General features: G+C 35.2%; 3 protein-coding genes across 3 annotated transcripts; 2 read left to right on the plus strand and 1 right to left on the minus strand.

Moving 5' to 3' along the window:
• Positions 1–592: 592 nt before the first annotated feature.
• On the plus strand, positions 593–4,101 carry Tsp_05906 (vacuolar protein sorting-associated protein 41-like protein). The gene is made up of 7 exons (XM_003380154.1): positions 593–1,133; positions 1,637–1,953; positions 2,057–2,383; positions 2,464–2,699; positions 2,757–2,883; positions 2,958–3,182; positions 3,235–4,101. The coding sequence occupies exons 1-7, from the start codon at positions 593–595 to the stop codon at positions 4,099–4,101; spliced, it is 2,640 nt and encodes an 879-aa protein (XP_003380202.1).
• A 1,358-nt stretch (positions 4,102–5,459) lies between these two features.
• On the minus strand, positions 5,460–6,314 carry Tsp_05905 (conserved hypothetical protein). Its single transcript, XM_003380155.1, has 5 exons — positions 6,261–6,314; positions 6,115–6,208; positions 5,879–5,958; positions 5,697–5,802; positions 5,460–5,560 (listed from the first exon to the last, which is right to left on the minus strand). The coding sequence occupies exons 1-5, from the start codon at positions 6,312–6,314 to the stop codon at positions 5,460–5,462; spliced, it is 435 nt and encodes a 144-aa protein (XP_003380203.1).
• Positions 6,315–6,854: 540 nt separating this feature from the next.
• On the plus strand, positions 6,855–8,081 carry Tsp_05904 (translationally-controlled tumor protein-like protein). Its single transcript, XM_003380156.1, has 6 exons — positions 6,855–6,981; positions 7,041–7,111; positions 7,338–7,525; positions 7,578–7,705; positions 7,773–7,888; positions 7,952–8,081. The coding sequence occupies exons 1-6, from the start codon at positions 6,855–6,857 to the stop codon at positions 7,952–7,954; spliced, it is 633 nt and encodes a 210-aa protein (XP_003380204.1). The 3' UTR covers positions 7,955–8,081.
• The last annotated feature ends 1,532 nt before the right edge of the window (positions 8,082–9,613 follow it).

Raw genomic sequence — 9,613 nt, forward strand, 5'->3', positions numbered from 1 at the left:
GCAAAAATCAAAAAATTTGAAAACCACCACCAATTTCAAATTTCTCGATTCTATTTTCGAAATGATAGCAGCATACTATACTGATCGAATGGAAGAAATATTTTTACTTCTAAAATTGATTTCGCTGGTTTGATTGAACTACTACTACTACTACTGTTACTACCGTGTAGTAGTAGTGAAACTTCTTTTCAATTACTATTCTCGTTTTCACTTACGATAAATATGCTCAAGTTCTAGAAAGTTCTAGATTTATTTACATTGCATAATTAGGTTGTTATTTATTTTTCTGAAAAGATTTTTGCTTTCTGCGCTTATCAGTTAAAAATGTAACCTTTGCGCTTTTTTATAAGAATTGATAAAACAAAAGTGAAGTTAATTTTGTTTCATTTATTATAATATTCTTTAGCTTCAAAAATGAAAAAAAAATTCTCTCTCTCTCTATCTATCTAAGAATTTTGTTATACTTGTTATTTACTTGATCATCTTTAATTGCTGTACTGAATTTGAACTTTGTTTTTCGAGAAAATTTTTTTGTTTTCAGCTACTTCAGTGAACAGTTCAGTCGAGAAAATATTAATGCTGTGAACAAGTGATGACCGGAACAGTGGACAGTCAGTCAACTGAATCTGAAGTGGAAGATTCGGCCGAAGAACCGAGATTCAAGTACAAGCGTTTGTTGAATGATTTGGTCGAATTGTTCAAAGCCGACGCGGCTAGCTGCATCGCCGTGCACGAACGTTACATCGTTCTCGGTACCCAGTGGGGTAAAATTGTCGTACTCGACCACGACGGCAACATCATCGCCGACAAATGTTTTGCCGCGCATTCGGTGGCTGTCAATCAGATCAGCATCGATCGTACCGGTGAGCATTTGGCAAGCTGTTCCAACGACGGCAAAGCTGTCATTTATGGACTTTTCTCGCAAGAACAAAGCCGTTGTGTAGCACTGGACCGGCCGGTACGTTCCATAGCAATAGATCCGAATTTTGCCCGCACCGGTTCCGGCCAACAGTTCGTCACCGGCGACAGGGTTCTAATTTTGCACGAGCGTTCAATATTTGCTCGTAACAAGCAGCAACTGCTCTTCGTTGGCAAAGAACGCGACGGATATATACACCGCATCTCATGGCAAGGTATGCAACTTGTTCTTATGGCGTTTTTTTTCCTTTTTTTCTCCGTTTCTCTGACACTTCTACCGTTACGTTATTTCATCATTTCCATTACAGAATGAAATATTTCTGTTTCACATTTATAATTTTTCATTATTAACCACCACCACCACCAATAGACGATCGATCAGTAATAATTTTATTTACATATCTAATGAGAATTTGAAAAAAAATTTATCCAAAAAATAAATCCCACTCCTTAAACTTTGCTTTTACATGCTCATTTTATCAATAAATTATCGTATGGCAGTTCTTTGAAGAGTACTGTACATGAATTGACGATCAAGTTTAATTGTTTATTGGTATGAAAATTTTGTTGATTTCTTTTTTTTTCTTTTCAAATCAAAATTTATCATTATCTATTACGTGTTGTTTGATGTGTAGTTTTGGAGGCTGGCTGCATGTTGGTTGAAATTATTTTTCATTTGTCAATTGGATTGCTGTATCGTTGATGTTGTTCATTGCAGATTCGATGATTGCGTTTGCAAATGAAACTGGTGTTTTGGTTTTTGATAATCGTGCTAAAGTTCTGATCACTCAAGTACTTCGTCGTCACGAATTAACTTGGCGCTGCGAACTTCTTCCTGCTCACATTCAATGGTTCGACAGCAGCAGTTTCATGATCGCTTGGGCGAATACGTTGACCATTTGTGCAATTCGTGACAGCAGCGTTGTTTCGAGCGAATTTCCCAACAAGCTAGTCGAAGTACGCTTCATGTGGGAATTTCCGGATCATTTTATTTCCGGTGTTTCATATACCCCATGTTTGTTGCCACATTCTCAGGTAAACAATCACACAACAATCTTCCAATTAGTGTGTAGGGAAGCAGATTTTCTTTTTCTTTCTCTTTTTTTAATTTTTTTGGTTTTCTTCTCCACTACTTCAGTCCAGGACTGGAATGCGTGGTAATGTGAAATTTTTACCGAGATGGCAAGAATTGATTCTTTTCACTTTATCGATGGCGAATTCGTCGAATCCCATGAATTTCGGCGATTGTGAACTGTTCCAAAGGGCAGCTGAATTGGAACTGGAACGACCGCAGTATCCACGAGTGGTTCTAGTTGAAACGGTGAATTTTCAAGAATTTTCCGTTTTTTCGGAAGATATTATCGAAATGAAAGATTCGGAAATGCTTTCTTGTCATCAGTATCACTTTAGCGGTTTGCCCGGTGATCAGCTTTACTATTTGCTCGGTACGAAAGATTTGATTCAGGTTAGCCTTTTGGCGTGTGTCTTGTTTTCAGTTGTTGAAATTTATATCATTTTTAACTGTTATACTTTGTCGATGAACAGATGCGGCGGTTCAGTGAAGATGATCACGTTGGTTGGCTTTTGAACAAAGGTCGGTTCCGCAAAGCGCTCGACTATGCAAAAGAGCACGAGACGAAGTTGACCAAATATTCTTCACTGCTGGTTGGCCGGCAGTATTTGGAACATCTCTTGATCAAAGGTCGTTTCGAAAATGCGGCTCAAATTTGTATTACAGTATGCGGCCGGCGGAAAGATCTTTGGGAATATTACGTCACGAGGTGATTTTTCAAATCATCGTCGATTTAATAAGTGATAAATAATTTGCATAGTAATAGATTCGAGCAGGTGAATCAGTTGTCATATTTGATTGGTGTTTTGCCAACGCACGATCCCCAACTAGAACCGGAATGTTATCAGAGTGTGCTGTTGGAATTGCTTGGCAAAGATGCGTCATTGTTTCGGGTATTAATAAATAATAATAATAATGTTCGCTGATTGATGTTCAATTTCACTTTGCATGTGGACAATTTTTTTAGCGAACTATTATCGCCTGGCCTGCTGAAATTTACCGAGTATCCGCAATGATCAACGAGACCGTGCGGCAGTTGCAAAAGAGCAAAGAATCACCGGCCGATTTGTTATCAGCACTGGCTTGTTTGTACACGCACGAAAAGCGCTATGAACAAGCTTTGGCGATCTATTTGAAATTGAACGATAAAAATGTATTCGCTCTGATAGAAAGAGCCAAATTGTTTCCTCTGGTAAGTTCATAATTTGGTGAGTCTTTTTTTTATTCTGTTATTCTCAATTTAGGTAAAGGACAGGATTCATCAGCTTATTGCAGTGGATCCAGATCTGGCGATTCGTTTATTGTTGGAAAATGAAGACAGCCTATCGCCGAGTACTGTAATGAAGCAGTTGATCCGCTTGCCGAAATTGCAGTTGGCCTATTTGGAACGGCTGTTTGCCAGAGGGGAAGGGGAGCAACAGTTCGCCGATACAGCCGTGCTGCTTTATGCGGAGCACAATCGATCTCGACTGTTGGGCTTTTTGCAAGACTGCGAACATTATACGCTGGACAAAGCGTTGGAAGCGTGCAAGCAGAGGCAGTACGTTGCCGAGACGGTGTTCTTGTTGGCGAAAAGTGGCAATCACCAGGAGGCGCTTCGTTCGATTATTGCCGATTTGGGCGATATTGGACGTGCGATTGAATTTTGCGTTGAACACGATGATGCGGACCTTTGGCGGGCGTTGGTCGACCACAGCGTCTGCAACGATTCATTTCTGCTGACGCTGATGCGACGTATTGGTGTTTACGTTGATCCGAGGCTGGTGATCGAGCGGATACCGGCGAATCGACAAGTCCAAGGCTTTCGTGATGCACTGGCAGTTCTGATGCGGGATTACAGTATACATTTGGAATTGATGGACAATTCGAAACGTGTTCAAGAACGCGACTGTTACCGACGACTGACGGATCTGATTGGTCGAAACCGACGCTCGACCCGTCTCCAAGAACGAGACCAGTGTTCCATTTGTTCCACGCAGATGGTTTGCTTTGGTCGATCTCCTGAACACGGCGGATCCGAGTTGATCGTTTTCCACTGTCACCATGCATTCCACTTGAAATGTCTGCGTGACGACAGTCGAACATGTCCAACATGCTACAAAAATGCTTAGCATTTGTCGTACAGAAATGGGTAAGTAACGTTTTCTCTAATTTGTTCCATTAAAATTCTTCTGAATTTATCCACTTTTTTTGGTTTTTTTATGTTTATTGTAGGAGAGTTTTTTGAGTGAAAAATTCGTTGCCGTTTCAAATTCTACTTTGTTTGTTCTACCGTCGATGACGATTGCTTGAGTAAATTTTTCTTTTTTTTTTCCAACTGATAAGCTTCTTTTATGTACTTTTATTAACTTTCAAATGAAATATGACTTTTTCTTATTTGTTTTTTTAGTTGTCCAATTTTTGGGACAACTATCCGATCAGTCAGCGGAGGGATGTTGTTGTTGTTTTCTATTCTACCTTCCTTTAGTCAGTTTATTATGATGTGACTTCTTTTTGCTAGTATGGTCTGCTCACGTACAATTGGTCCTGATTTGCATACGATCGACGTACAATTTAATTTTGCATATAATGAATTTAATGAATGAATAGTGTGAAAAGTAGTTGTTCAAATTTTTGAAAAACCATCATAGCAATGGAAAACTGTTCAGTTGATCATCATTTAATTAATTCACTTTGTCAGTAAGTAGTACTTTTTTCTATAAAAACTGTCGTCCACTGGTTGGTTTATTAGTCACTTGCGATGCTGTTATTTATTATCCGTGCTTTTTCCATTGCACAAGTTTAACGTAACGACGAAGATTGTTTCCTTGACATTCAAGCACGCTGTGCAGCACTTTTTGCATTATTGTTTTTGTTGAAATTATTTTTCAAACTTTGATTCCTATTCACCGTTGGACACCATGTTTCTTCAAATGGCTTAATTTGTTTCTTTCTTATTTTTAACACTTTCGTTTAGTTCTGTTGACAATTTGAACAACTGCATTGCATACTTGGTTAATTATTTTCGTTCAGTTGAAAATTTTATCCAGACTAATCAGTCAGATTTTTTTCTAAGAGATTTTTGTGCTAGTTTACAGTTTTATCACTGATTATTGTTTAACGGTAGCATGTAAAGAAAAGGAAACTTTCAAATTTGCATCATTTATATAGTATCTTTGAAATCTAGCATAACGACAAACGGATGAACTACATTGACCATGGGGAAGTTTTTTCAATTAGCCTTCCGTTGATCTGGAATTTCCGTAGTCGCTAACAGATTTACACGTGAAAATCATTTCAGAAATACCGTATACTTTTTGATTGTTAACACCATCTATAAAAAAAATGGTTTGGCACTCGACGTAAATATTTTTTTCTCATTAGAGAACATTAGACGGAAAATTTATTTTCACACAACTATTGATTAAATAATTCTACTGATTTACAGTCACCAGCAGTTTACCACTGTACACAAGAAGATAAAAATGCATTAGGAACGACGTAATTTCGAATGAATTGCTATACCAGCAAGCAAAGCGACGCCCCCAACCATCGCAGCCGAAGCCAACAACATTCCACCAAGAAGCCCATCTAAATATGAATAATTTGAATTTAAACGTACCATTTTATACATGTTTTATTCTTCCAGCAGGAACAGGAAAAATTATTTTTATGTGTCACTTTTTTTAAATACAGTGTTCAATCGTAATTAAACATCATAATTTACCTCGGCGCATCTTCGCTTCAATAGCTCTTTTCAGTTCTATGAACTGCTGATTTTCAGGCTCCAACACCAGTCCGGTGTCCACGTAATCCAAAGCGTTGTCGAAGAGCTTCAAATTTAAAAAAAAAGAAAAGCACGAGTTTAGCTCAATATTTGTTGAACACAATATTTATTATTTGTTTTACCCTCAGTCGAGCATTGCCTATTGCCATGTGATATAGATAATCTCGTTTTTCATTGTCATCGCTGCTTGAAATCAAAAGGTCTAAATAGATTTCAAAATGTAGATACTTTATGTCATGTAAGTTATTAAAATGCATTTTCCAAACTAAACTAAACTCAACTAAACACGAACTATTTTATATTATACAAAAACAATTAATAAATAACAAATAAAACTGACCTTTCAGCATTGTCAAACCTTTCACAATTTCATCTTTTTCACCCCGAATCAGACAGTAAGCTTGCTTGAAAACTTTAACGTGCTCTTGTTCATCATTGGCAGAATTCATTATCTAAACAATTTAACTGCAAAGAAGAAAAAGACATCATCCAACTTAGGTTTACTTGATTCTTTGTTTGTTCATCGATCTTTTGCTCAAGTAAGCTTTTTACGTCCATTTCTCCAATCTACTTTCTTTACAAAGCACAAGTGAAATTTGTAAATTAACTGTGCGTAATGCTTTTCTATTTGCAGTGCGAAATTAGATACACTTAGGTACAATTTGTGTTATTTTTCTTTTACGTAGGAGTTTAAATTTTAAAAATATTGAAAATATATTGTTTAAACTGAAAAAAATTAATATTCATGAAATATTATTTGAGTTAGTCGAAATTAAGTAATATTTTTCAAAAATGTCATCGTAATAATTTGTTGTCAAAAAATGCAACGAATATGCACAAGTTGTTGTTATAAAACTAAATTTTTAATTTATTTTCATAAAATGACTATCGTCACAAAAATATTCCATTAATGGTTAAGCGTTAAATTTACATTCTCTTTCTCGTCAGTGAATTTGTGACTTTTTTATGAAATTGTATTTCTTGAAATTTTCAAAAATTTTATTTATATGAAATTATTTTATGTAAAATATGTAATAATTTAGTCTATTCATTTACGTTTTTAATTTTTTACTTACAGTTTTTTGCCCTATTATTTATATGCGATGGAACCTACGTTCCATTTGTTTCATTACTGTAGTGATCCACTTGTTCATTGTTTTTGAAGTTGTTTGTTCGCTGGGTGTTCTGTTTTGTAAAATGATCATTTATCGAGATTTGTTTAGCGGTAATTGAATTTTTGTGTTAAATTTTATGACATCAGTGAAAGACACAGATATATTTTAGGCGACGAATTGTGTAGCGATACGTTTCCCATGAAAGTTGTCAATGATGTAGTGTTCGAATTTACTGGGAAAGTAAGTTCAATTGTTTTAGCAAGTTTGAAATTAAATTTCGTTCGATATTTATTTGAATTAATGAACACTGACTCTTTTGTCAGTTTTACTGATAAATAGATTTAGTGAGGAAAATTTTTTTTTAATTGTCATTTCTATATAGTGAGTGTTTGTTCAACGTAAATTCATTCAACAGCTTTCATTTCATATGAATATTAATTTCGAGCAAATGTTTCTTTTTTTATAGCATGTTGTTAGAAAATTGGGCGAAGTCACTCTGGAAGGGGCGAATCCTTCCGCAGAAGAATTTGATGAAGGTACAGAGGAACAATTGGAGAGCGGAATTGATATTGTTTTAAATCATCAGCTGATGGAAATGCCCATGTACCAAGATATTAAAATTTTCAAAGACTGGATCAAGGAATACATGAAAAAGTTCTGGAATTCAGAATAGCATTTTGTCAATTTGTAAATGTTGTTGTTGTAGACTTGTTGAAAAAATGAAGTCTGATGGCGAATCAGAAGAATCTATTAGTAATTTTAAGAAAAACATGCAGGAGTATGTATCATCCTTGCTGAAGAAAGATAGGTTCAAAGAGCTTCAGTTTTTTTCTGGTACGAAACTGGTTAACAATGTAATATTGGCTGTTTTTTTAGTGTTCTGGTATTTTCATTTTTTTAGGGCCAGGCGACAATGCTGCCGAAGGTCAATTGGCCATAGTTGAATATCGTCAGGTCAGTGACACGGAACAGCCTATTGTTATGCTTATCAAACAAGGGCTAACTGTCGAGAAATGCGTAAGTATTATGTGGTCAATTATATTTTATTGTGTCAAAATTGAAAAAACATTTTTCTTTCAGTGAACAAGGAAGGAAGTTACACGTGTGTTTATGCCAACTACTCACTGTGACGTGTCAGTTGACAATTCTGTTCAACATAGTTCCTTTATGCTCGATTTAACAAAGACGTGAAATAAAATTTGATTGAAAATTATTTGTTGTAAAAAATTTTCTGACGTAAATCTTAAAAAGTGACGTAATCATTTCCTTTGTGTAATTTCCTATAAATGTTGGGGAAATTTGATTTAATTACAATATTATCTATTTTTAATTTAAAGCGGAACTTGCGCTAAATATTGGCAAAGAAGGCGACACAATTAAGAGAATTAATTAAAAAAAAATTATATCACTGTTACAACAGGAATATTGCGTCTTGCCATATTCAATCGAAAACAACTTGCATATTCCATAACCTGAATACAGTATGCCAATAAGGTACTTACTTTAACAAACGTGTGAAAATGTCCGCTTTTTTCGAGTTGTAATTAAAATGGAAAAGACGTCCGCAAAAGAATATTATTTTGCCATAGTTGATATGAATGACCGCTTGATGTTTGAGCTGAACATTTCGAAAAAGAACGATTTCGATTCTATGCTGCTTAAGCAATTAATTGCTCATGCTTCTTTGGACATCGTGGATGAGGCAGCCGCTGAACAGTCGCACATGATGATCAAACAAGTGGAAAAATACAACGAATGGAACATATCGGCATTCGTCACTTCTAGTGGAGTCCGCTTTCTTATGCTTCACACAGCGAAGAATGACGAAGGAATAAAGAATTTTTTCATCGAAATATATGAAATGTATATCAAATTGGCAATGAATCCTTTTCATAGGATTGGCGAGAAAATCGAATCTCCTGCTTTTCACAAACGAGCTCAGCTTTATGGAAGAAAATATTTACTTGCTTAAAGTATAGTTTTTTTTCGAGATGCTTTCGGTGAATTTAAAATTTAAATTAACATTGAACATTAGTTGTTTTAAATTAAAACCATGTCTTGACGAATTGTGGAACGTCATATTTGTTTCTATGATCTAATATTTTTTTTTAGTTGAGCATAGACTTGTATGTTCGGAGTGTTGCGTTACGCGCATTAACAGTCAATGAAAAAAAATAGATTTGCCATCCTCGACATTTATTGGTCTAATGTCAAAGCTTATATAGGTATGATGAATATTAAAGTTGCTATTTTCACTGGTGTTTAGTTGTTCTGCGTTTTGAATAAATATTGAAGCTAACACTTTGCCGATTAGCGCGAGGATAAGCTGTCACTCTATAAAATCTGGGAATATAAAAGTATCTTTCATGTTTTCCACTTTGAAAATAGTAGATTTTCGTATTTTACGAACACGAAACTATTCAATGAATCTGTTGCTGACATTGTTAATGCTAATTTGGGTATTAGACATTATTTTCACACTTATCTGTGTTGTTTACAGTATCTCACCTGCATTTAATTTTGTACAGTAATTATATTTCTGTGTAATTAAGGATGAAAGTCGTCCGGTTCATGACATGCTTTTGAATATCTCATGAACTACCGTGCAAGAAGCTTATCAACAACTTCAAAAAATATTTAATAATTTAAATAGGCTAAAATGGCTTTTCTTTTCAAGTTGTTGGTTCTTTTTTTATTGGTTAAGCACTAAAGAAAAAATTTATTACCCATTTTTCGTTATGT

Source organism: Trichinella spiralis (genome assembly GCF_000181795.1).
Source record: "Trichinella spiralis strain ISS 195 chromosome Unknown Scfld2, whole genome shotgun sequence".
In the NCBI taxonomy this organism is placed as follows: Eukaryota; Metazoa; Nematoda; class Enoplea; order Trichinellida; family Trichinellidae; genus Trichinella; species Trichinella spiralis.

Coding starts and splice junctions, on each gene's coding strand:
- Tsp_05906 (XM_003380154.1), top strand. CDS start 593: ATGACCGGAACAGTGGACAGTCAGTCAACTGAATCTGAAGTGGAAGAT. Junction 2,384..2,463: donor GTACGAAAGATTTGATTCAG/GTTAGCCTTTTG, acceptor GTCGATGAACAG/ATGCGGCGGTTCAGTGAAGA. Junction 2,700..2,756: donor TGGGAATATTACGTCACGAG/GTGATTTTTCAA, acceptor GCATAGTAATAG/ATTCGAGCAGGTGAATCAGT.
- Tsp_05905 (XM_003380155.1), bottom strand. CDS start 6,314: ATGGACGTAAAAAGCTTACTTGAGCAAAAGATCGATGAACAAACAAAG. Junction 5,803..5,878: donor TAGGCAATGCTCGACTGAGG/GTAAAACAAATA, acceptor TTAAATTTGAAG/CTCTTCGACAACGCTTTGGA. Junction 5,561..5,696: donor TGAAGCGAAGATGCGCCGAG/GTAAATTATGAT, acceptor ATTCATATTTAG/ATGGGCTTCTTGGTGGAATG.
- Tsp_05904 (XM_003380156.1), top strand. CDS start 6,855: ATGCGATGGAACCTACGTTCCATTTGTTTCATTACTGTAGTGATCCAC. Junction 6,982..7,040: donor TTATCGAGATTTGTTTAGCG/GTAATTGAATTT, acceptor GATATATTTTAG/GCGACGAATTGTGTAGCGAT. Junction 7,526..7,577: donor ATCAAGGAATACATGAAAAA/GTTCTGGAATTC, acceptor TTGTTGTTGTAG/ACTTGTTGAAAAAATGAAGT.